This window comes from Dromiciops gliroides, chromosome 4 (assembly GCF_019393635.1).
Source record: "Dromiciops gliroides isolate mDroGli1 chromosome 4, mDroGli1.pri, whole genome shotgun sequence".
NCBI lineage: Eukaryota > Metazoa > Chordata > Mammalia > Microbiotheria > Microbiotheriidae > Dromiciops > Dromiciops gliroides.
Genome location: NC_057864.1, coordinates 128,839,881 through 128,866,484, shown reverse-complemented (window position 1 = coordinate 128,866,484; position 26,604 = coordinate 128,839,881). Strand labels below are relative to the sequence as shown.

At 38.1% G+C, this 26,604-nt stretch overlaps 1 protein-coding gene across 2 annotated transcripts; it reads left to right on the top strand.

Annotated features, from left to right (window-relative positions):
* The first annotated feature begins 73 nt into the window (after positions 1-73).
* On the top strand, positions 74-26,362 carry SDE2 (SDE2 telomere maintenance homolog). Of its 2 annotated transcripts, XR_006356402.1 has the most exons (9): positions 74-231; positions 2,901-3,018; positions 4,100-4,211; positions 10,124-10,293; positions 11,504-11,618; positions 13,716-14,166; positions 16,001-16,877; positions 22,443-22,500; positions 25,832-26,362. XR_006356402.1 is itself a non-coding variant. In XM_044004521.1 (7 exons), the coding sequence occupies exons 1-7, from the start codon at positions 115-117 to the stop codon at positions 16,226-16,228; spliced, it is 1,311 nt and encodes a 436-aa protein (XP_043860456.1). In that variant the 5' UTR covers positions 91-114; the 3' UTR covers positions 16,229-20,934. The 2 variants fall into 2 exon arrangements, 1 of the variants encoding a protein (XP_043860456.1); XM_044004521.1 differs by lacking the exons at positions 22,443-22,500; positions 25,832-26,362 and having other exon boundaries at positions 91-231; positions 16,001-20,934.
* Positions 26,363-26,604: the final 242 nt, after the last annotated feature.

Here is a 26,604-nt window from a genome sequence, read left to right as displayed (position 1 = left end):
GGCGAGGCTTCGCGGGGTGGGAAGGGGCGGGGAAGGGCCGCTTTGGGTGTCATCAAGACGCGCCAGACGCGGTTGCCGTGTCGCGCTTAGCTGTCTAGATCCTGGCTCGAGAAGATGGCGGCTGTGCAGCCCGTGTTGGTCTGCGGTCCCGGCTCCGAATGCTGGGCAGTGCCGTGGTCTTCGGCTCGAGGTCCGGTACGGGACTTCATCCGCTCTTACTGCCGGCACAGGGTAAGGGGGCATGGGTCTGGATGGGGGAGGGAGAAGAGGGGCGGGGGAGGGGGGAGGGGAGGGGAGAGGCGAGAGCGACGGAGGCTCTTGCTTGAGGTCCCCGGGACTAGGCTGGGCCAGGCTGGACCCTGAAGGGTCAGGCCGGTAGGGGATCCTCTCCCTCCTGGCATTTCACCTGTGAGTTGAGGTCCTCGGAGGTCAGGAGCGCGCAAGGCTTCCATGCTCGGGTGTCAGCTGGGACCCCTCCCCACAGCTGCTCGGTGCCCGCCGTTGTAAACCCCACGGCCAGGGTCTGGTGTTTGGGACCCCGTGGGGAGGCCAAGGAGATGAGGGCGCTGACGTGGCCCTGGATGCACGGCTCTTCTGGTTCGGGGGGATGTTCGGGGAAGCATTTCCCCTCCGCCTTTGGCTGTATTTTCCTTTCGCGTTCACACGTTAAACAAACGCTAACACAACGGAAGCTTTCGAAGACTTGGACTGTTTCCATAAGGAGGAAATGTCTGTTTGCAAATACTCTGGTTTCGCAGCTTCCCCTTTTTTTCTTCCCACACACAATCCACTTTACAAACTGTCAACAGACCTGTTTTCAGCTGTGACCATCTGAATTAGAGAACACTTCCCAAAGTGAGTCGGATCTTCAGGTTTCTGAAATCTCTACCTCTTAATCCTTTAAGTACAAGTTCTAAATCGATAAGTTAATGCAGAATGGGCGGGGCGGGAATGAGTTCTTGACCTTAGAAAGTAAAAAGTTAAATCAGAGCTAAGAAAATTAAACGCATATATTCTAATGTTTCAGAACCACCACAGTGATGAAAGAGTTTACAAAACTCCCCTATAAACTTTAAAGTTGCCAGGGAGGCTATATGGCACAAGAGAAAGAGCACTGACTGAAATCTGAGGACCCGGGTTCGAATCCCAGCTCTGATGGTTACCACCTGTGGTTACCTTGGGCGAGTCACTTAACCTCTCTGGACCCAGCTTTCTCATTTGTAGAATAAAGGGGTTGGATTAAATGTTCTCTAAGGTTGCTTCCTTTTTTAGATATATATGATCTTATGAAGTAGTCAGGTTTTGGACAATAAGGCTTTCAATACATTTCTAACAAAACAGAATAACTTCTTAATAACAACAAAAAGAAAACCTTTGGGGGAGGTGTTTATCTATGAAATGGCTAATTGTTTTTAGGAAGTCAGCAAGTATTATTAAATGTGCACTGTGTGCCAGGCACAGTGTTAAATCCTTGGATACAAAGAAAGGCAAAAACAGTTTGATGGGGGAGATAGCTCTAAAACAGTTATCTACCAACGAGATATATACAGGATAAATTGGAGATAATCAACAAAGGGAAGGCATTGATGTTAAGGAAGACTGGGAAAGGCTTCTTAAAGAAAGTGAGATTTAGCTTTGACTTGAAACCAAGACAAAGAGATGAGGAGGGAGAGAATTCTAGGCATGGGGGCAGCCAGTGAAAGTGCCCAGAATCAGGAAATGGGCTGTATTGTTCAAGGACCAAAAAAGAAGGCAGAATCACTGGATCATAGAGTGTGTGGAGAGGAGTAAGGTGCAAGACAACTGGATAGGTCAGAAAGGACCAGATTGTGAAGATCTTTAAAAATCAATAGATTTTGTATTTGATTCTGAGGGCAATAGGGAGACCCTGGAGTTTATTGACTTGGAATATGATGATGGGGTGGTGACATAATCCAGCTTGCACTTTAGCAAGATCAGTTTGACAGTTGAGTAAAGGATGGATTGGAGTGGGTAGACTTGAAACAGGAAGACCAACTAGAAAGCTATGACAGTAGTCCAGGTGTAAGGTGATAAAGATCTTTTCATGATGAGGAAAAGCTTTTCATGCTTTTTTTCTTCCCCCTCACTTTATCACTGAAGGCTCCCAGAATGTACTAAATTGTTATTTGTCAAGTGAAGCTAACCTGCTGCTTTAGGGAGCCAGGGCTATTGCAGTGATTGGCAGTGACTCAGGGAGACAGTTAGCAGAGCCAGCTGGTGCTTTAAAAAAGAACAGCAAAAATGGTAATATATCTCTGAAGCTCCTTAAGGCACCCCTCCTTTGCCATCCCACTTTCCCCCACCCTAGGCTTCATGTTGCCTTTTTGTGATTTGTTTTTCCCCTCTTCAAGGCTCTTTATAATTCATTTTAGCTTGATTTCACTGGTATAAAAATATTTTATGGAAATCACTGTGTAATTTGTTTTTGGCCCTAAAACTTCTTAGTATGGCCAAGCCAGATGCTGTGCTACACAGAAGGTACCAGTTTTATATCTAGAAGGGGTATGAGAGTCTTTTAAAATATGCTCCAAGAATCTGAGTTGAATTATACCTATAATCCAGTATCTATTATGTGTTTCTTTTCTTGTTTTACACATTATACTAAACTATTTAATCAACAAAAAAACATATAAAATAAAGACTGATATCTTACATAAAGCCCTTAGTATGTAACAACATGAAGCCAAACAAATGAACAAGGTAACAACAAATATATTTGCTTTGTGTCACCTTCCAAGTCTACCTTGAAGTTCTTCTACACTTAGCTTCGTTTGTCTATATAGTCAGTGTATGTACAGTTAGAATTTTCCTGATCTTATTTGCACTCTAATTTTAAAGAATGTTTGGTTTTTTAAAAAAGAACTTTTTATTGTATCTAGGGTATTCCAGTGGATTGCTTCTATGTGAAATGTAATGGACAACTAACTAACACTGAAGATGTGGTTCAATATGGAGCAGTTTATAGTTTGGAGCCCAGACTCTGTGGAGGAAAAGGAGGTAATTAATGTTTGGTTATTAACAGGGGGAGTAATGCATCTAGATATCATGCCCTGTTTAAATATTTTCCCTTTATTTAATTTCTAAAACAAACAACTTCCTCTCTAGCGTTCTGACAACCCCTGGTCTCTGAAAGCTTTGGTTGAAGCTTCAAACAGGAGTTGAAAAGAAGTAACAGATTAAACAGTTTCTTTAAAATAAAAAGAAAACTATTTTCATAATGTTTTCTCTTACCAGTTTTTCAGCTGGTTGCTAGAGATCTAATAGAGTTCCAGTTTCATATTCAAGACTGGAAATGAAAGTGAGGCAAAGAGTCAGTAGAAAGATTATGTTTATGGTTTCGATTTGCAGGAATAATTTGTCTACAGTAAAATATTTGAGAAGGGATGGGGGAATAATTTATGGAAGTGAACACAGCATGTAAATGCTTCCTAGGATTTGTCTAGATGTAACACCCAACGTCTGTTTGGAACCTTAGATAACTTCAAATGTTGGGAGAGCTAGGAAATAGCAACTTGGAATATTTAACCACTTTGAATCCCACAGGAGGAACTCATTAGACTAACTAGTTATAGCTTAAAATTACATTTCCTTTAGATACTCTGCAACCTCCTACTAAGTGATTCCTAGAGCTGTTTGTCTCAAAATCCTTGGCTGGCTGCCTGTGCTTTTGGAATATCTTAGCTGAGCACAGGTGCTTTTATGGGAGAGAGAACTGTTTCTATAAGGAAAAAGAAAGAACCTAAACGGCAAAAAAAACCCATTTAGTTGAAAAAGTGGTTTGCAGATCTTTTTATATACGTTGCTTGGGATGGTCCAAACCTTAATTTGTTTTGCAAAATTTTCAAGATTGCCTTTAATCTTTAGATTGGTTACTGGTGAAATTTTTGTACAATTAAAATGCTTTATAATCGTTAGATGAAACTACAAAGTATTATCATGTATTAATGAGCCCCCACCCCCATTTAGTGTTTGCATAGCATCTATTTAGTGTTGCTAAATTTTGAAACTTGGAAATTAAAAAATCAAATGTATATCTATTGAACAGTTCTTCATTTGAAATTTTTTCACATTTCCTCAGGTTTTGGATCTATGCTTCGAGCACTTGGTGCTCAGATAGAAAAGACAACTAATCGAGAAGCATGTCGAGATCTCAGTGGAAGGAGACTTCGAGATGTCAACCATGAAAAGGCGTAAGATAACCTTTTTTTTAAAAGCTTCCTACAAACTACAATCTAGTTTTGTTATCTTTGTGAGAAGTAGAGAATCTGACACAGTGATTAGTTTGCTTGTCTAGTAACAGCTATGGGGCTATGTGCTAGCCTTTTCAGGTACCACAGAATCTTAAACAACCTTGCAGGTCACTGCCAAAGATCACTTTGAATCCTTTATTTATATTTGCATACTGCCTTTAAAGATGGCCAAGCATTTAGGAGCATTGATGTCCTGAGCATCTCTGAAAGGTATCCTTAGAAGCATAGCTTTAGTTAGCTTACGCAAGTACTCGCACAAATCTGTGATCTCATCAGTTCAGTAGTTCCCACCAATGTTACAGCTTGAAACCTGTTTATGTTTCTTCAAAAGTTCACCACAGGGAGTCCACCCATCATGTTGGAGGCTTTCCTCACTTCTGATGTTCTGAGGATGCCAATTAGAGCATTCTGGCTGTCAACTTGTCATCTCTTGCCCTTGCCACATGATCAGTCCATCTCTTTCTATTATACAGTTCTTGGATGACATCCTTTACCCATATTCTTCAAAGTTCTTTGCTTATTGGTTGTATATTGCAGCTTACTGGCACCTGCTTTGTGACTGTCCCTTGTCCTCTGTGTGACATTGATCCTTAGTTGTTAGGCAGTAGTGGTTTGTGTCTTGCTATATTGTAGCACTGATAAAAATGTCCATATTGAATGACTTTGCTTTCATGGGAAGCTTGAAGTGAGTAAAGAGTTTTGTAATTTCCTGAAAACAATCCAGCCAGCTCTCTTCCTTTTCAACTCTAGGCCTAGTCCAGTGCCCATTTGTACTGTCTATTCCACATTTTCTTATTGTTTGACAGGCTCTATAGGAATTATTTCTTAACTTTGTGTCATAGACATAAAATAATGAAATCAAAGATTCCCTTTGACAGTGTGGTGAAGTCTACGAACCTCTTAGAATACCTTTTTTTGGGGGGGGGGCAATTGGAGTTAAGTGACTTGCCCAGGGTCACACAGCTAGTGTTAGGTGTCTGAGGCTGGATTTGAACTCAGGTCCTCCTGACTCCAGGTCTGGTGCTCTATCCACTGCACCACCTAGCTGCCCCCAGAATAACTTTTTAAATGTGTAAAATAAAATACATAGAATAACGAAGGAAACTAATTAAATTGAAACTGTTATCAGAATATTTAAAAACCAAGTTCACGTTTCCCTGGTTAAGAACCCCTGCTCCACAAAATACTTGATAAGTGAGAATCCTACTTAAAGCCCTTCAGTGATAAGGCACAGACTACCCTCTGAAGCAATCCATTTCACTCTTGGATTGTTACGGGAAGTTTCTTTGTATTAAGCAAAAGGGTACCTCTGCAGTCTCTACCCATTGCACCTAATTCTGCCCTCTGGAGCCCCCCAGAACAAGTCTTTCTCTTCCAAATGACAGTCATTTGTATCGGAGGTATCAAACAGGTATATCCCTGGAACCAGATTAAAATATAATTGGGAAATATTTAACAAAATATATAAAACTACAGTAGAAGCATAGATAATGTTAATATGTGGTTTTCTAGGTCAGTATGCACCTGAAGGGATCCTTATGCACTTTTTGAATTTGATGCTACTGAATTACATAATTGACAGATGCCATGCCTCTCCTAAGAGTTCTTTTTCTTTATCCTAAACATCTCCAATTCTTTCAGTTGATCCTCATATGGCATGAACTTGAGACCCCATTACCTTCCCAGTTGCTCTCCTCTGAATGCTTTCCTTTTTACCAATTTTCTCCCTAAAATGTGGCCAGAAGTAAACATAATTCTCCAGATGTGGTGTGACAAGGGTGGAGTAATATAGGACCATGACATTGTTAATTCTGGAAGTGTGCCATCTCTCTTAATGTAGCTCAACATTACATTTTTACTGTCATCGTTTTGCTGGCTTATACTGAGTTTGTGATTTGCTAATTCCCTGAAGTGGTCATTCAATGCCTATTAATTGCCTACTGTGTACTATGTACTACTAGGTACTGTGCTAACTATTGGGAATACAAAGAAAGACAAAAAGCAGTTGCTTCTCTAAGGAGCTCATGCTCTACAGGGGAGGCAACATGAAAACTACTGTACAAGTTACATACAGGATAAGTTGGAGATAATCAACAGAGGGAAAGCACTAGCATTAAGGGGGATTAGGAAAGAAGACAGAGAATTTTAGCTGGGGCTTGAAGTAGCCAGGAGGTGCGATGACAGGCATGGGGGAAAGCCAGTGAAAAATGCCCAGAGTCTCAGAATGGAGCATCATATTCAAGGAACAGTAATGAGACCACTGTCATTGGATTGCAAGGTGAAGTTTTAAGAAGACTGGAAAGGTTAGAGGAGGCCAAGTTATGAAGGGCTTTGAATACCAGAGGATTTAATGTGTGATCTTGGAGATAATAAAGAGATACTGGAGTTTATTAAATGAGGGAGGAGGGGATGACCTGTGTTTTGGGGAGCTCAGTTTGACAGCTGAGTGAAGGATAGACTGGAGTGGTGAGAGACTTGAGGCAAAGAAGCAAGCTGTTGTATTTTTTGTTTTGTTTTTCTGCAGGGTAATGAGGGTTAAGTAGTGGCTTGCCCAGGGTCACACAGCTAGTAAGTGTCAAGTGTTGGAGGCTGGATTTGAATTTAGGTCTTCCTGAATCCAGGGCCAGTGCTTTATCCACTGTGTTACCTGCTGCTCCAGATTGTTGTATTAATCCAGGGAGGAGGTGATGATACCACAGGGGTGGGAGTGTCAAAAGAGGTCGAGGGGAAAATTTGAAATTTGAAATCTTATGTAAACAAATGTTGAAAACTATCTCTATGTGTAACTGGAAAATAATAAAATACTTTTATCAGAAAAAATTTATTTAAAAAAAAAAGAGGGCGAGGGGAATGGAATAAGCATTTATATAGCTCCTCCTATGTGCCAGGCACTGGGCTAAGTGCTTTTTACAAATATGATTTCACTTGATTCTTACAACAACCCTGAAAGGTGGGTGTTATTATCTCTGTTATCCCCATTTTATGGTTAAGGAAACTGAGGCAAACAGGTTAAGTGACTTGCCCAGGATCATACATTTAGTAAACATCTGAGGCCATATTTGAACTCAGATTTTTCTGGCTTCAGACACAGTACTCTGTCTACTGTACATACCATCATCTATCTCTTTAAGGAGGCAAAGTTGAGAAGAGGGCACCTATTAGAGATCTTATGAAGGTAAGATTGACAGGCCTTGACAACAGATTGGATATGGGAGGTAAGAGAGAGTAGAGAGGGACAGCTAGGTGGGTAAAGCACTGGCCCTGGATTCAGGAGGACCTGAGTTCAAATCCAGCCTCCAACACTTGACACTTACTAGCTGTGTGACCTTGGGCAAGTCACTTAACCCTCATTCTCTCCACCCCACCCCACCCCAAAAAAAAAAAAAAAGAGAGAGAGAGTAGAGAGTTGAGGATGACACCTTGGTTTGAAGCTTGGGTAACTGTGAGGATGGTGGTACCTTTAATAGTAATAGGAGGGCAGCTAGGTGGTGCAGTGGATAAAGCACCAGCCTGGATTTGGGAGGACTTGAGTTCAAATCGGGCCTCAGACACTTGACACTTACTAGCTGTGTGACCCTGGGCAAGTCTCTTAATCCCCATTGACCCACAAAAAAGAAATAGTAATAGGGAAGTTCAGAAGAGGGGAATGTTTGAAGATAAAGAAACTGTCAGGGGGGCAGCTAGGTGGTGCAGTGGATAGAGCACCAACCCTGGAGTCAGGAGTACCTGAGTTCAAATCTGGCCTCAGACACTTAATACTTAGTAGCTGTGTGACCCTGGGCAAGTCACTTAACCCCAATTGCCTCACTAAAAAAAAAAAGGAAATAAACATCTTTCTAAAAAAAAGAAAAAGAAACTTGTCAGGGAGAATGCCTATTTTCTTGTATTTTCATTAAAGATTTCCTAGATAATCATTTAGATCATTTCCATAGGTATTTTACAGAGAGGAGAAAGTAGGCGTATAGGTTGGTCATTGTTGATGGCCTCTCAGTTCCTTTTGGGGGGGATAATTATAGTATCTGTGTGTCTCTCTCCCCGCCCCCCCCCAGTTGTTCTCTGTCTTTGAGAAGTCTTGAAAATTTGACCTTTCTAGCGCTTTCAAAATTGTTTTGCTTATAGACACATGGATTTTTTTCTGTCTAGTCATTATCTCCATCTTCCTAAGTATCATTTCCACATCCTCATATAGCAGATTGGGATCTGAGGTGTTGAGTCCAAATGTAATATTTTTTTTGTTTGTTTGTTTTTTTGTTTGTTTTTTTTGTGGGGCAATGAGGGTTAAGTGACTTGCCCAGGGTCACACAGCTAGTGTCAAGTGTCTAAGGCTGGATTTGAACTCAGGTCTTCCTGAATCCAGGGCTGGTGCTTTATCTACTGCACCACCTAGCTGCCCCAAAATTCTTTTTTTTCTTTTTCTTTTTTTTTAAGTGAGGCAATTGGGGTTAAGTGACTTGCCCAGGGTCACACAGCTAGTAAGTGTTAAGTGTCTGAGGTCAGATTTGAACTCAGGTACTCCTGACTCCAGGGTCGGTGCTCTATCCACTGCACCACCTAGCTGCCCCCAAATGTAATAATTTTCACTGTAACTGATGTTAAGCTTACTATAGAAACATTGGCAAATGTGTTCTATTATCTATCTGTTTGATATTTTTCATTTAATTGTGGGGTAGTATGGCTTAGTTGGATCTAAAAACCAAATGTGGCTTTGTTAGTTTTAAAGTCAAGCTTCCTGTAAACATTTGGTTTCCCTTCTATGGCTTCTTGCTGTTTCATGGGGCTTTCATCGTCTTCCTCTTCTGGAAATGTTTTGCTTTTGACGGCCATGCTCTCACTTTGGCAAAGTCCTTTTGGCTTTTTTTGTGGCACTTGCTTAATATAAATTAAACTTCTTTAAAAAGTAGCTATAATCTATGTCTTTCATTATTCATTATTCAAGATTCTTCTTCAGATTTAGTGTTGAATTTTTGACCTTTGCCCTAACTAGTCAGTAGTCTTGATTGTATACATCAAATAGTTTCATTTTCCTGGCAGTATTTGACATACAATATCTCCAGTGATTTCAAACATCTTCTCCATTGCTACCCCTCCCCATCCCTTGCCATGATTCCATGGATGCATTTTGTACAGCTTTACTCAATACAAGTTTTTTGGCCTACCAAAGCAGTCAAGCATAACTCACTTCTGTTGATGCCCACAGAACTGTAATATATTTGTCAGGAAGTCATATGTCATCAAAAATACATGTAGTTTGCCCCCTTCCTTCCCCTTCCTTTTATCTGCCTGTGATTCACTTGTGGCTTTACTTGCTGGAAGTGGATAGTTTTTCTGGGCACACTTAATTGTCCTTTAGTGTACACACCAACCCAGGATTTAAATCTCCTGAAATCTAAATTTTCTACTCCATTCAAATTATGGTGGCTCTTCAAATCTTGCCATTTTACTAAGTGTCTTTAATATTCACACAGGTGCATCCTCAAACTCCCCAATTTCTTAGTTCTTCAACCTCCTTAAATCCCATGACCAACTCCTTCCCTCTACCTCAATCCCATAGAAATGGGAACACATTAGTTCTCAACATGACCCACAAGTATCTAATTAGGAACTCTGACAGTCCTCTATCTGACCATAATTTCTGTCATTCTACTTCTTCCTCTGTCTCATCGCTTCCTAAACCTGTTCCCTACCATCATTGAGACCTCCAGTCAGAGCCTCTACATTCAGTACTTTCTCAGACAATTAACCCCAGTTTCTCTTCTTCTCTTGAATCCCTCATTCCATTGTCCTGTTGCTACTTATCCTATGCCATATAAGTAAGTTAAAGGCAGTTGTGCCTGTTGATTTTCCCCTTGCAGAATGGCTGAATGGGTAAAACAGCAAGCCGAGCGAGAAGCAGAAAAGGAGCAGAGACGCCTGGAAAGGCTGCAGCGGAAGCTGGTGGAGCCAAAGCACCACTTTACCAATCCTGACTACCAGCAGCAGTGTCACGAGATGGCCGAGCGATTGGAGGATTCCGTCCTCAAAGGTAGGAGGGACAAGAGCTGGCCAAACTGGCTGCTGTTTTTGTCTGGACTTGAGTATGGAAGTTCCCGATACTGAGGCAGATCGGACATTGCTCTGCCCCTTAGTCTGTGACTTTACCCAGACAGCATGCATCCATCAGAGGTGGTAAACCAGGTCTTGTTGACCTTGAGACCAGCTGTTTACCCACAGTACCATGACAGTCTTTTTCAAACAGTTTAGCTATAGTTTAGACACATTGGCTAAAGTAATTCCTTTCTTGAGAGGCCCAAATTAAGTGTACCATTCATTCCCCCATCCCAGGTGAAAGTTATCTCTTTCCTTTCAAATAGCTGATCACCCTTTATTTTTTTCTGATAAAAGTATTTTATTTTTTTCCAGTTTCATGTAAAAATAGTTCTCAACATTTGTTCATACAAGCTTTCCAATTTCAGATTTTTCTCCCTCCTTCCTCTCCTAGACATCAGGTAATCTGATACTGATCACCCTTTCTTTAGGCTATAGTTGTCAAACTCTTGGCCTGCCTGCAAAGCTCTTGAGTACCCTTCCTCTATCCCACCACCAGATTAAAATAGAATTGGGAAATGCTTAACAAAATGGAAAAAAAGAATACAATACAACCTAAATAATGCGTCACGTGCCACCCTTAGGGGAATCTGGTTCTATTTGAATTTGACACCACCAATAGGACCCTTTGTTTGCATTTCCCCTATTAGATTGTCAGTTCCAAGAACAAGGTCTATATCAAACTAGTTCCATGTCGTCAGTACTAAACACAGTGCCTTAATAAATGACACTTAATAATGAGGCACATAATAAATCTTTGAATTACATTGATTTGGATTCTCAATGAATTTTGTGCTTCCTATGAATAATTTTATACTTAAATTGAACTGGTTTTCAAGAGAACGGAAAAAGGTTATTTGTTTTTAACTTCATCAGAACCTTAATGCTTTTGGCTAAATGTGATTATAGAGAGTTTCCAGTTAAAATCTAGTAGAATGTAGTAAGTAATGGCTCACATGTTAATCATAAAAAAAATATGAAGTCTTAAGCAAGTTGGATCCTAAGGGGTGTGTGTGTGTGTGTGTGTGTGTGTGTGTGTGTGTGTGTGTGTGTGTGTGTGTGTGCATGCATGCATGTAGCTTTTTAGTTGATAACTTTCATAAATGATTTTGATAATGAAAAGCTAAATTGTTCGATTTTCTGGTCAGGTATGCAAGCTGCCTCAAGCAAGATGGTGTCACCCGAGATTAATGACAGTAGGAAACGAACTAATGAACCTGAGATAAGTGGTGGAATCAAATCAAAGAAAAGGAAATGCTTTTGGTAAGTTACATAATACTTGTTACAATATTTCAAGACTTAAACTATTAAACAAATGACTGGACCTACCTGTTAGCCTTATGTAAAAAAATTTATAAGATATTGAAATGGGTGCTAAAAAATAGTGTAATGGGAAAGGTGTTGGAATTTGAAATTAAAGGACTGAGGTTTGAATTCTGGCATTCATCATATGTCTTGACTTTGTTATATCACCTCCCAGCGCCTCAGTTTCTTTATCAATAACGTGGAGAAGTTACATTATATTATCTCTTTGTTCTGAATCCTAGAAACCTTTCCACAGCTGTCATAACCTTTAAATTGAAATACTTTCCACTTTGTTTAATTTAATAATGATGGCTGAAATACTGCTACTATAGATTGGGTTTTTTTTTGGGGGGGGGAGGGGGTTGAGGCAATTGGGGGTAAGTGACTTGCCCAGGGTCACACAGCTAGTAAGTGTTAAGTGTCTGAGGCTGAATTTGAACTCAGGTCCTCCTGAATCCAGGACTTTTGTTCAATCCACTGCACCACCTAGCTTCCCCTATAGATTGTTACAGAAACAGAATCAACAAAGTTATTTTTCTCTCTCTCTCTCTCTTTTTTTTTTTTTTTGTTGAGGCAGTTGGGGTTAAGTAACTTGCCCAGGGTCACACAGCTAGTAAGTGTCAAGTGTCTGAGGCCGGATTTGAACTCAGGTCCTCCTGAATCCAGGGCCGGTACTTTATCCACTGCGCCACCTAGCTGCCCCGTTATTTTTCTCTTAATCAGGGTGAAAAAAATCACAGAAGAGTGAACATCTTTATTTTCATGGCTCTTTAGCTATGGGAGAGGTCAGCTTTGTACACTGTCCAATAGATTGATTACTTGTTTATATTATTCTTTGTGTTCACCTACCTTTGCTTTTCCTTCTTGTTATTATTATTCTGAGAGAAAAAAAGAGTAAGTGCCTAATTGAGAAACAGTTCAAGGATATGAAGAAGCTATTTTCTAAGAAAGAAATCCAAGCCATCATAACCACTTGAAAAAAACGCTCCAAATCACTAATAATTAGAGAAATGCAAAATAAAGCACTTCTGAGGTACCACCTCACACACTTCAGATTAGCAGAGTTGATAAAAACAGAAAATGGCATGTTGGAGGAACTGTCAGATTGTTGAAAAATGGATACATTGATTTGCTGCTGCGAAGCTCTGAATTTGTCTAGTTGATTTGTAACTAAGCCCCCAAACTAAACTGCATTCCTTTTGACCTATCGATACCTCTACTTGGTCTTTACACCAGAGAGATAAAACAGGAAAAGAGCTCAAGAATAAAAGTTTTTATAGCAGCTCTTTTTTTTTTTTGGTGGCTAAGAACTGAAAACTAAAAGGGTGCTTATCAGTAGCAGCATGGCTGAACAAATTATAAAGTGAAATTATTATAGTCTAGTTTCAGAGAAATGTGGGAAGACTGGTATGAACTGATGCAGAATGAAATGAACGGAACCAAGAGAACAATTTATACTATAACAATACTATAAAGAAAGACAATTTGAAAGACTTGAGAATACTAATCAATTCAGTGATTAACCACAATTTCAGGGGACCAATGATGAAGCATGCTAAACATTTCCTGACAGACTCAGGGTGCAAAATGAAGCATATATTTTTGGAATTTATTTTGCTTGTTTATACATATTTGTTGCAAGAGTGTTTTCTTTCTTTTTCTAATGGAAAAAGGAGAAAGTGAGAGGGAGAGAAAAGTTCCTTTCCATTTAAAAAATACATCTTTGACATTTCCTTTTAATTGTGGCTTTATCTAATTTCCTAGGATTGAGATCAATTCAGAATAAAAAACTTTTACAAATTAAATGAATGCGTTAAAAGATAATTTACTAAAAATCAAGATTCATTATGATGCAAGGGTACTTTCCAGTTTCTGGATCTTTTATACCATTTCGTATATGTAGTTTGCCCCCTTCCTTCCCCTTCATGTATATCCTTAAAATTCTCTTACTTCTTCTGTTAAACTCTTTTTTGTCATACTCTTTCTCTTGGACAAATAAATAGTACTGTCTTTCAAAACCAGTAGCTGTAAATCATATTGTTTCTTTTCTGACAGGATGGGCATGGAAGGATTAGAAGATGCTGGGAGTTCAGATGATGGGGATAATGAAGAAATCCCCAGCACTTCAGGAATGAGCTTCCACTCACCAAATGGCCATACTGAAAATGTTGATAAATCAGCAGAATTTTCCAGGAGTTGTAAGGATTCTGTAGGTGTGAGTGTATCAGAAAAGCCACAGGTACCTGCCATTAACTCTGAGACTGTCACCCCAGTGGAAGGGTGTGGTGAGCTGGTCGAGAAGCCCACAGAGAAGCAGGTACTGGAGAAGACAGAAGAGATGGAAGTGGAGAGAGAGATCAATGCAGAGAAGGAAGCATGTGTGGCAGGAAAGGAAGAAGAAACAAATACAGCACAAGACAAGGAAGAAGAAACCAAAGGAGCGCCTGAAGGAGTCGCAGAAAAGATGCCACTTGATAAACCGGAGGGAAGCCTGACAGGAAACAAAGTAAGTCATCTTCTTAGGGTAGGTTTCTTAGAAATCCATCTTCTCACATTTATAGTAATAAGAAATGTGATTTCTTACTGTATTTTTTTTGCTCCTTTTTGTCATAAGCCACTTAATGAAAAGGCTCACTTGTTCAGAATTTCAGGTAGTGTGATCATAGGCTTTGGCTATTTCTTTAGGTCTCTTCCATTACAGAGTGCTGGAAATTTCTGACACTTTGTCACTAGGTGGCGCTCGTGTATTGGATAGTGAATGTCTTGTCTTAAGCAGTAATGATTCATTCTTTCTACAATTGGAATGTGTGAAAAAGCTCTCCGGGAGAAGAGAGCCCTCTTTATGAATGAGTAGTCATCAATCTTTAGTGACCCAGTATTCTGCCTTATAATGATAACATAATTTTCATTTTACAATTGTTTAGTTTTGGTGTCCAGAGTTATACCTTCAGTTGTCTTCCTTGGCTAGATTTTAGGAAAACCTTTCAAAGGTCATACTTTGGTTTAACAGGTTTCTAGATAGAACAGATAAAATCTGAGCCAACAGTATGAACTTCTTTGGTTTCATTTTACATAATTGCATCGTTGATTTTATAAAAGAACAGCTTGCATGCAAGACATCACATGAAACTTTCTAAAATTGCTTAGAGCATTCTTAGTGAAATCATTACACAAATAATGAAGCTGGCTTTGATCAGTCCAGCCAGTTACTACTTCTTGAATTCTCACTGAGTTATTTGTAGGCAAGAATAATCTTATTTCCCTACCAAGTTTCCTTTTGGAATATCACAGTTGATAATAGGGCAGCTAGATGGCACAGTGGATAGAGCACCGGTCCTGGAGTCAGGAGGACCTGAGTTCAAATTGACCTCAGACACTTGATACTTACTGGCTGTGTGACCCTGGGCAAATCACTTAACCCCAGTTGCCTCACCAAAAAAGTAAAATAAATCAATAAATGACATTTAGGGGCAGCTAGGTGGTGCAGTGGACAGAGCACTGGCCCTGGATTCAGGAGGACCTGAGTTCAAATCTGGCCTCAGACACTTGACACTTAGTAGCTGTGTGACCCTGGGCAAGTCACTTAACCCTCATTGCCCTGCAAAAAAAAAAAAAGAAAAGGATAATCAAACATATAAGGAAGCTTATTCCTTATATTAAGAAAAAATCTGTAATAGGTTCTATCTTGAGTTCCTTACTTTTTGAATGGCATTCCAAAAATGATGTAGTATTTTTAATTTATTGTGTGGTCTTTGGAAATATGAAAAAGAAATGAGCAATCTGTCCCTAGGACTTTATCATTTCAACTTGTTAAAGGAAAACATTATTCTTGTTCAAAGTTAATCTCTTCTTAGCCTACCTGCCACCATTAGGAATATTTTGTTTTGATTAATTTGTTGTTTGTCTACAGAGGTACCAGGGCTGGAGAGAAGTTGGATAGTATTTGATTTTGCTGAGCCCTAGGTGGAATCTGCAGCTCTATGATTAGAGTTGATAAGTTGAAATCAGCAAAGGTTTCATTGAGATGCCATTTTTATTCTAGATACCAGTCATGCGGCATTTTTAGTGGATAAGAGGGGAGAAAAGATTGAGCTGAGTGATCTTACATACTTAAAATGCCTGCTTGTCCTCTTTAGTACAGTTTTTTTTTAAAGTGGTGTTTATTTATGATTATAGGTTATAAAAAATTCTTAGTCTCAGTGAAAGTTTTCTGTGAGAAAATAGAAAATAGAAATTAGATGGAAAGTCTATAAAATGGATGTTTTGTAGTTGAGAAAAGAAACTGATTCACAGGAACTTGGGCATTTGAATCACTATCTTCTTGTTTCTGTTTCTTTTAGGATCTTCAAGAACCTATAGATCTTCTGGCATTCAACTCAGTTGAAGAAATGGAAGTGTTGGGTTTGGAGAAGCTTAAATTGGAACTAATGGCACTGGGACTTAAGTGTGGAGGCACCTTACAGGAAAGAGCAGCAAGGCTCTTCTCTGTCAGAGGACTAGCAAAGGAACAGATAGACCCTAGCTTATTTGCCAAGCCCACTAAAGGGAAGAAGAAAAAAAATCCATAGAGGCTAATTTCTTCTTGCTCTTTATACCAGTAGTTTTCTTTCTCTGAAAATGGTAACCTTTATTGCTATTTCTGCAATTATTGTTGTTTCATTAAAACCAGACTTTTCATTGATTTTAGTGGTTTTAAAATTATATTTAAAGAGGCACAACTCTAAATTACAATAAACATGTTTTATAAGTGATACAAAAGGAGAATTTTGTGTTGTAAAAGTCATTACAACATGTTATGCTTTAGTTCTTCATAAAGAAAAAAAAGCTGCTTTATATAAAATTTTACAAAAAAATACAGAAATAAAATTGTTTTATATTCAGAATATTTTTTTAGACATTGAGATGGTCTAGAAATGGTTGGCATGCCAAGTCAAATCAACAGTGAGTCATATAAGTCCCTGCACTATGCTCAGTGGTAGAAGTACAAACAAAGGTAGCTGGGGAGATTTCTACACTGACCTGATATGTTATCTTAAGATATTTGAATAACTGTCATTCTTTGTAGCTCCAGAGGGTGATCTTAAGACCTATGGAAGATAGAAGTTAAATGGAAGCATATTTTGGTTTAGTCTAAGAGAGCTATGTTGCTTTATCAACTGCCTTGCCTAGGAATAAGTTCTCCATCATTCCTGAAGTATTGAATGATTTATCTGTCAGGTACGTTGCAAATGGGGTTCCTGCTTCTTGTTGGAAGCTTAAAATAGATTATTTCTGAGGACCTTTCTAGCTTTAAACCAGGAAAATTTTGTTGTTTGCTTCATTCTGCCTTCCCCCCAAAGAATTGCTGGGGGAGCAGACTCAAATGTTTGAGAAAAGGAGAGTGAGGGTGATTCTTTTCAGAAATGTTCCATGTTAGGGGCAGCTAGGTGGCACAGTGGATAGAGCACCAGCCCTGATTCAGTAGGACCTGAGTTCAAATGCAGCCTCAGACACTTAACACTTACTAGCTGTGTGACCCTGGGCAAGTCACTTAACCCCAATTGCCTCACCAAAAAAAAAGAAATTTTCCATGTTAATTTTCACCAGGGTCTTGCCCTTTAATTAAAAACAAAAGAGAAAAACGTGCCCGATTCCTTTGAGAACAAGAAGGTATTCAGGAGGTGAATGCTGTCAGATTTACAAAAATAATTTGCATTTTTATTTGTGACTAACAAAAATCAGGAGAAATCAATGGAATTTAAATTCCAAGTGTATTCCTTCTATGTGCAAAATCAGTTGCCTTGATACACAATGAGCCTATGCAAAGAAAATTATAATTTTTATGGAAATGAAGAACCAATTAAACAAGGGACATTATATGCATCATGCCAGGTTGATAAGTATCAAATTTTACCAATAGTTTCAGTACCAGTCAAAATGCTGACAGGTGATTTGATAGAATGGGATAAAACTATAACAATTTATAAGGAAAAACAAATTTAAAATATCAAGAGGAGCTCTGAAAACAGTGCCAAAAAGGGGACTTGTGCTCTTTCTCCACCCAAAAAAATGTATGGATTGAAGATTTCATCAATTCATGCCATTTAAAACCTATTAGATAAGTCTTAGTTGCCTGAGGCTTAGTCGGATTAAATAATTGGCACAAACTGTTCCAGAAGCAGGATTTGAATTGGACTCTTCCTGATTGTATGTTCAGCCCTCTGTCAACTAGGCCACATTGCCTCTCAATTGCCAAAGAACTGTTTATCAAACTATCTAGTGCTTCATTACAAAAGATAGGAAAATAGATCAGTGGGAGAGAGGCAGCAGGGCATAGTAAATAAAGAGATAGCCTTAAGACAGAAAAACCCGAGTGTAAAGTACCACCTCTTGAGTAGTGTGTACTGGCCATGTGACCCTAAGCAAATCGCAACCTCTCAGCTATAGGCAGCTTTCTAAGACCATAAATTGAAGAGAAGGTGGCAACCTAAATTGTTAGGGAGAGTTTCCTACTCTAAGAATTCTCTATCCCTAGATAAGTGGGATGAATTTAGGGAATCCATTAAAACCAAAATTATTTCCAAAAACCCTAAAATTGGGGAAAGAAATTCAGTAAAATTTGTTACAAAAATATGGATAACACTGTAGCAAAAAAAAATAAATAAAATTGACCTATATTGTACACCATAATAAATTTCAATTTGATCAGTAATCAGATGTAACTTCCTACCCAGAGAGTTGGCAGAGTTAAATACAACAAAATTGTGTATTAGCCAGGTTGTAAGAAATAGGGACAGCTCTTGCCTTGAGGAACTGTGCTGTGATGCAGTTTTCTGAAAGGTAATCTTGACCATAGACCGATAGGTTACAAAACTGGTTCTACTATTTGGCCTGGTGATCCCATTGCCAGAATGATTACCTCTCTATGAAAAAAAAACATTCACAGTAGCTTTATTTGTGATAAAAAAAAAAACAAAAACAAAAACAGACAAGTCCAGTGGTTGGGGAAAATGGTTGTAGTGAATTCAATGTATTATCATTATTGCTCCATAAAACATGACAAACATGGAAAAATATGTAAAATATTATAAAGAATCAGAACAACAGACCCTGATAATCACTACATATATTTTGAAGGCAGAAAATCTGATATGTACATGGACAGAAAAGGACATAGCAAATAAGATAATTTGCCAGAGTGATGTAGGGGGTAGGATGTTGAATTTTGAGTGAGAACACCTGGTTTGAATCTCAATTGGCATCTGTGTGATCATGGCCAAGGCACTTAACTTATCTGGGTTTCAGTTTCCTCATCAGTAAACAGGATTAGACTGGATGACCACTGAGGTCCCTTGCAGCCCTACATTTCACATATACAAGCTGTTCCCAAAGTCTTGGTGCTGTTTTAAGCTTTGATAGGTTACACATTCACTTTAAGGTTTAATAGCTTAAAAATCCACTAAGACTTTTGGAACACCCAGTGTAATGAGGTGAGTGTGTCTCACATATGCACATGTAGTAGAATGTTGAGGGGGTGCTTTGAGCAGCAGCTGCTTCAAGGCTTATTAGTGATACTATTTGCTGCAAATCTTAAAGAATGGTTGAGTTCTTGATCTAGGCACTCTCTCCAGGGATGCAGATCTACTCCCTAGTAGAGATTTTACCTCAGTGCTCAGATCAACAAATGTACTTACTGGGTACCTACTATGTGTGAGGCGCTGAGATACAAAGCACAAAACAACGATCCCTGCCTTCTCTGAGCTTACAGGTTCACAAGTACTGCAAAAGGTAAATTGAAGAGGAAGAGAGCAATAACAACCAGGGTGGGGAGGCAGGGAAGGCTTCACTTAGGTGGGGACACCAGAGCTGAGCCTGGAAAGAAAATAGGCAGAGCAAGTGAATTCTAGACACAGGCCAGCTGATCATGACCCCTACTCCAGAGCCAGTGTCCCAATGGCATTGTCTTTTCTATTTGTATCTGATCCATAAAGGGAGCACTTAATAAGGGCTTTTTTATTAGTTAATTGACAAGGAGGCATTGCAGTAGGATTTTAGTGGAATTTGAATATTTTAAAAATAAATTTTATTGAAATTTTTTTAACATCACCAAATTTCTCCACTTCTCTTGTAGAAAGCCCCCCTAAATATTTTTTAAAGGAAAAAAAATTTTTTTAACCAGCAAAACCAATTAATACATAAAAATCTAAAAATACCTTGCTACCTCTGCAAAGGACTGGGCTATGGATATCTTATCTCTTCTTTGGAGCCAGGCCTTTTCTTTGTAATTTTATTTTTGTAAATTTAAAAAAAAATTCTACAAATACAAAATGAAAAAAAAACCACCCCAAACCTGTCGCCATGTACACAGCAGGACATAGGAGAGGATTCAATATAAAACAATAAATTTCCATTTCAAGAAAACCTATATAATTACTACACATTGTTTTTAAATCTGCCTAGCTTTGCTTCCTTGTTGGTTTTCTTTTGTTCTCTGCTGTGTACTTTTTACTTTATTATCTTCCCCCCTCCCTCCCCACCCCAAAGAAGACTGCAATTAAGCATGGATATATACATGTACATAGATATCTATACACACACATATACACATCTATACTCATACACGTATATGTAAGACTGTACTATGCTTATTTTCACTCATCTGTTTCTCTGATGGTGAACAGCATCTTCTTTCGTAAGTCCAAGTCTTTCCATACCTTTCCAAGTCATCCATCTCATCATCTATATCACAGCATTATTCTAACCCAATCACATCCTATCTGAGAGATTGTCCATGAAAGTGTCTCCAGCTTGCTGCCTTCTTTCTATTTTTGGCCTCGTAGGCTTTATTCATACAATAAAATTTTAATTTAAAATAGTCGAAATTATCCATTTTATACTTCAATAATGCTCTCACCTTATAACGTAGTTTAAGGTCTGATTCTGCTGAAACTATGTCCTGTTTTTGGTAATTTTGCAATATTTACTTTTGATTATTTCTCGATCCTTTTCATTTACATTGTCATAGTCATTGTATATGTTTTCTTGACTCTGCTTCACTCTGCATCAGATCCTGTAAATCTTTTCATGCTTCTTTGTATTTATCATAGTCATCATTTCTTACCACACAGCAATATTCCATTACATTCCAATACCATAGTTTGTGTAGCAGTTCCCCAGTCAGTGGGCATCTACCTTGTTTCTACTTCTTTGCTACCATAAAAAGTTTTGTTATAAATATCCTGGTGTATATGGGGACTTTAAAAATTATTATTATCCAGAATTTTATTTTTTCCAAAATTACATGTAAAAACAATTTTTAACTTTGATTTTTAAAGCTTTGTGTTCCATATTCTCTTCCTTCCTCCCCAGCCCCTCCATCCCCCACCACTAAGAAAGCAAGCAATTCAATATATCTTATACATGTGTAGTCATGCAAAACATTTCCACATTAGTCAGGTTGTGAAAGAAAACAAGACAAAAAAACCTTAAGGAACTAAAAAAAAAATTGTTTCAATTTGTATTCACACACCATCAGTTCTCAATTCATTTCTCTGGAAATGGATTGCATTTTTCATAAGTCCTTCAGAGTTGTCTTGGATCATTGCAATGCTGAAAATAGCCAAGTCATTCACAGCTAATCATCTTACAATGTTGCTGTTACTTTGTATACAGTACATTTCACTTTTCATCAGTTCATGTAAGTCTTTCCAGGTTTTTCTGATAGCATCCTGCTCATCATTTCTTATAGCACAATAGTGTTCCATCATAATCTCGTCCTACAATTTGTTCAGCTATTCTCCAATTGATGGGCATTTCCTCCATTTCGAATTCAACTTTTTGGTTTTTATCTCTTTTTGGGATACTGGCCTAGTAGTGGTATTACTAGGTCAAAGAGTATGTATTGGTTTTACAGCCCTTTGGCCATAATTACAAATTGCTCCACAGAATGTTTGAATCAGTTTGCAACTTCACCAAGAGTGAGACATTAATGTACGCTTGGTGAAGTTGTAAAGTGATTTTAAAATTATTATTATTATTATCAATACTCTTCTTGGGGTATAAGTTAAGTTATAGAATCTTTGAGAGTCAGCAGGGTGGTGCAGTGGATAGAGCATTGGACACAGAGTCTGGAAGACTTTCGTTCAGATCCAACCATTCAGCTGCTAAGTGACCCTGGGCAAATCACTTAACCTTTATCTGTCTCAGATTTCTCATGTGTAAAAAATGATGATAATAGCATCTACGTCCTGGGATGTTTTGAGGTTACAATTAGATAATATTCAAAAAGTATTTTTGCAAACCTTAAAGTGCTATATAAATACTGGTGATTATTTTGATCTCTGGGTCAAAGAGTATGGATATTTTAGTCACTTTATTTTCATAATTCAAAATTGCTTTCCTAAATAGTCGTGCTCCACCATCAATGCACTAATGTGCCTGTCTTCCAACAAACCCTCCAACGATGACTTCCCATCTTTTTAATGGGGTATAAAATGACATTTCTGGGTTGCTTTGCTTTTTGTTTCTCTTATTAGTGATTTGGAACAATCTTTCAAATGCTTGGTAATAGTTTTTAATTCTTTTAGGAACTATTTGTTCATATCCTTTGACTACTGGGGAATAGCTTTTGGTCTTATATGTTAACAATTAGTTGTCTTTATCTTAGATAACAAGCAGTTATCTGAGAAATTTGTTATAAAGATTTTTCCCTCATTTGACTGCTTTCCTTTTGCAGCTTTGTAGTTTCATGTAGAGTTACCTGTTTTAACTTTTGTAATTTCTTTTTTCTTTTGTTGAATTAAGAATACATCTCAATGTGATCTACCTCTAAATTTATATGACATGATCTTTAATATTAAGGGTATGTATACATTTTTAATTTATTATGGAATGTGGCATGAGATATTAGTCCAAGCCTAATTTCTGCCAGACTGCTTTCTAATTTTAGCAGATAAGGAATTTTTCCTAAGTAATCTTTGTTTTCCTGTTTATCCAACAAGAGTTATTGAGTTCCATTTTTTCTGCATCTTCTGTAGCTAGTTGGGGGGGGGGGGTCAGCAAACTAACAGTGGAGGGCCAGTGTTGCCTGTTTTTGTATATTCCTCTAGTTAAGAAAGGTTTTTAGATTTTAAAATATAATAAAACTTTTATCTAAAAATATTCTTATCTAGGGCTAGATTTGGCCCTTCAGGTGGTAGTTTGCCAATCTCTGGTCTAGTCTGTTCCACTAATCTACTTCTATTTTTAACCAATACCATATGGTTTGATGACTGCTGCTTTATCATATAGTCAGGTCTAGAAGTATGATTTTCAACCCTACTTCTTTACATTATTTCTTTTGATATTCAAGAGCCTTTCTCCAAATGAATTTTTTCATGATTGTATCATGTTCTGTAACACCAAATATGTTGGGAATTCATACTTTTGGAATCTTTTGGCTACTAACCATAAGAGTGTCACAAAATAAAGGCACTTTTTTGCCCAGTAAAGATATTTAATGGGCTGTAGGAAAAATTATTAGCTCAACAAAAGTATCCTTCTGACAGTTTGATTGGTAAAGTATTAAAATAATAAATTAACTTTTTTGGTATTGTTATTTTTATTATGTTGGTGTGGCCTAGGCATAAGCACTGCATATTACTACTGTAAGGAATTAATTGTGATTTGGGGTTTTTATAACCCCATCTTTGCTTCATCATGGTCAGACAGAAAAGATGCAAGCTTTAAAAACCTAAGAGAAGATGGGTGTGTACTTTAAGAGATTATGGAACAAACAACACAAAGAACATTTATTGAGTCAAAGTATCTAACTAAGTACCTAACCCCCACCTAGGAGTTCCCCCACGCCCACATAGGCCTGGCCAAATTATAATGGGGACAGCCCAGGGGGAATGTTAAACCAATTGGAGACTCAGCATTGATATAGAACCACCCTTCCTGTGAGAGAGGCAGGAAGGGGGTAGGAGAGACTCTCAGAGAGAGACGGTTAAGGAAGAGGGAGAGAAGAGCTGGTATGAGTTTGATCTTTGGACCTAACCAGGAGAGACTGTAAAGCTGATTCTCCTTAGAACTACAGATTCCAGGTGGTGTTGAGTTTGTGTTCCTTCCAATGAGGCTGGCTCGTTAAGCCAGCTGAGTTGGAAACAAGTTTATTGTTTGAGTTAGTTTTTGCCAGGCCAAAGCTGTTCTGAGTAGCTGAGGAAGTAGAGCTTATTCAAGGTACCTGGGGGCCTTTTTACCCTGGAGAATTAGATTCTAACTATCTCTATCCCCTTTCTCATTTTACCTAGCTTTATTAACTCCACTTGTGTTGTAAATTTTGTTACCATTAATAAAACCTGATTTGTTTGTGGAAAAGAGGCTGTTAATCTCCTTTCTTATTAGTCTGGGAGACATATAACTGAAAAAGGCAGTTTGGACAAGGGGAAACTCTGGACCTAGAGGTCCCCCATTATTTTCTAAACCCCAACATTACAGCGAGCTGCCCAATTGACTCTCCCCATACTGAGTTTGGCCCTTGCACTGCAATTATTTAAACTGTTCTATACTTAAAGAGCATTTTGCAATAGAATCTATCCCAGTATTTTGTATACTTTGGTGATTGATCCCTAGATATTTTATGCATTTTTAGTTATGTTGAATGGTATTTCCCTTCTTATTGCTTTTAGATTTTATTATATAGAAATGCTCTTGATTTTCATGGGATTTTTTTTTGTAATCTGCTACTTTGTTGAAGTTAATTATCTCAATTAGTATCTTTGTTCATTACTATTTTCTAACTAAACCATCACATCAGCAAATAGGGGTGATTTTATCTTCTCTTTGCCTATCTTTATGCTTTTTATGTCTTATTGCTATGGCTAGCATTTCTAGAACTATGTCAAATAATGAGGAGGGTGGATATCTTTGCTTTACTGCTATATTTATTTGGATAGCTGCTAGTGTAGCCACATTGCATATGATGCTTTTGCTTTTAGATATTTTTTATGATATTAAAAAACATCCCTCTGCACCTATACTTTGTAAGGTTTTTAGCATAAATGTTGTACTTCTACATCTATTGAGACAAACGTGGTTATTTTAAATAAGAATTATATTGTTTTCCTGTTGGAATATACCCAACTTGGTCATAATGAATTATTTCTTTGATAAATTGCTGTAGTCCATTTGACAGGATTTTTGAATTGTTGTTCTTTAATGATATATTGGTCTATGGTTCTTTGATTTGTCCTTCTGTGTTTTAGGAATTAAGACTATCTTTGTCTGATAAAAGGAATCTAGTAGAGTGCTTTCTTAATTTTTTTTTTTTGGGTGGGACAATGAGGGTTAAGTGACGTGCCCAGGATCACACAGCTGGTGTCAAGTGTCTGAAGTTGGATTTGAATTCAGGTCCTCCTGAATCCAAGGCCAGTGCTTTATCCATTGTGTCACCTAGCTTCCCCCTGCTTTCTTTATTTTTGAAAATTATTTGTGTAATATTGGTACTAATTGTTCTTTAAAAGTATGATAAAAATTCTATGAAGCCAATAGGATCAGGCAGTTTTTTTCCCTTTGGTAATAGAAGTTGAATATTCAAAGGAATAATGCCACATATTATATATAGTATTTTACAGTATACAATGCAACAGATAGTAGATACTTGCTTGTAACACCAAATATGTTGGGAGTCAATAATTTGGAAATCTTCTGGGTACTGGCCATGAGAGCACTGTAAAATAAGGACACAGTTTTGCCAATAAAATCATTTAATATGTTATAGGAAAAAATATTAGTTCAACAATTGAACATCTGTCCACAAAAGTATGACCATTATAAGTGAAAGCCTGTCAGGCACATGCAGTAACACTGGAGTTTTCTAGCTCAGTACAAACATGTAGATATGTTTTTTAAAAAATGATTCCTACATAATGAAATAGAACCCTTAAGCCTAATTCTAAAAATAACAGACTTATTTCTGGAAAAAGTATCACAATAGATTAAAAAGCAATACATGTTCTGGGCACAGTGGGGCCTTTCTACACATGTGTAACCACATGATCTCTCCAACTCTTTGTTGAGAAAGAGGAAAAGAGAAAACAAAGGGAAAACTTGCTGGCTGATGCTTAGCCCACAGCAAGAGTAACCTGTCTACTTTTGCCTACAGAGATTGTTAATTGTTAACAGCCACTGTTCTCCCTATTGCTCTGTCCTAGAGAAGAGGAGAAAGAGAGAGCGAGAGAGATCTACTCTCCTAGTCAATCAAAGAGCATGAGAGCAAGGCCAAGCTTCTCTTCCTCTGCTCAATGCAAGGAAGAAGGAAAGAGCAAGACCAAGTGGTAATCAGTTTCATGGCTGAATGGAAAGGAGGGGAACAGAATCAAGAGAGGCTCCAGAAGACCTGGATCTTGAAGCCTTATCCACTACTGCTTGTTGAGCCTGATCACATGCTCCCAATCATGTTCCTTCTTGCAAGGATCCAAGGCTGTTCCTCAATTCCTTTACTGAGGATGAATTGATGTTTTACGTTATCTGTGCTAGCCTTCAAGGTCCATGGAGCTAGTTTCTCTTTTTCCAAAGAAGAAATCAATTGAAAATCAAGGAGAACCTACTCAATTCACATTAGAAAGTTGTCCCCTTCTGGATGTGGATTGAACCATACTCTTTCTACTTTTTGGCTGTTTTTTTTTTTTCCTTTTTGAGGTTTTCCCCTTGAGTTCTGATTCTTCTTTCACAATACGACTAATGCAGAAATAAATTTAATGTGATTGTTCATATATATCCTATATAGGATTGCTTTCTGTCTTGGGAAGGGGGGAGGGAAGGGAGGGAGAAAAACTTGGAACTAAAAATCTTATGAAAACAAATGTTGAAAACTATCTTTACATGTAACCGGAAAATAATAAAATAGTTTTATGATAAAGAAAAGAAAGTTGTCCCCTCCATCCAGGCTGTTAATAGTCATCACTCCTGTACTGTGTGGAGCACA

Bases quoted from the DNA above. Each gene is read 5' to 3' on its own strand.
- SDE2 (XM_044004521.1), top strand. From the start codon at position 115: ATGGCGGCTGTGCAGCCCGTGTTGGTCTGCGGTCCCGGCTCCGAATGC. The intron at 4,212-10,123 runs GTAAGATAACCT...TTCCCCTTGCAG, and splicing joins GATGTCAACCATGAAAAGGC to AATGGCTGAATGGGTAAAAC. The intron at 10,294-11,503 runs GTAGGAGGGACA...TTTTCTGGTCAG, and splicing joins GGAGGATTCCGTCCTCAAAG to GTATGCAAGCTGCCTCAAGC.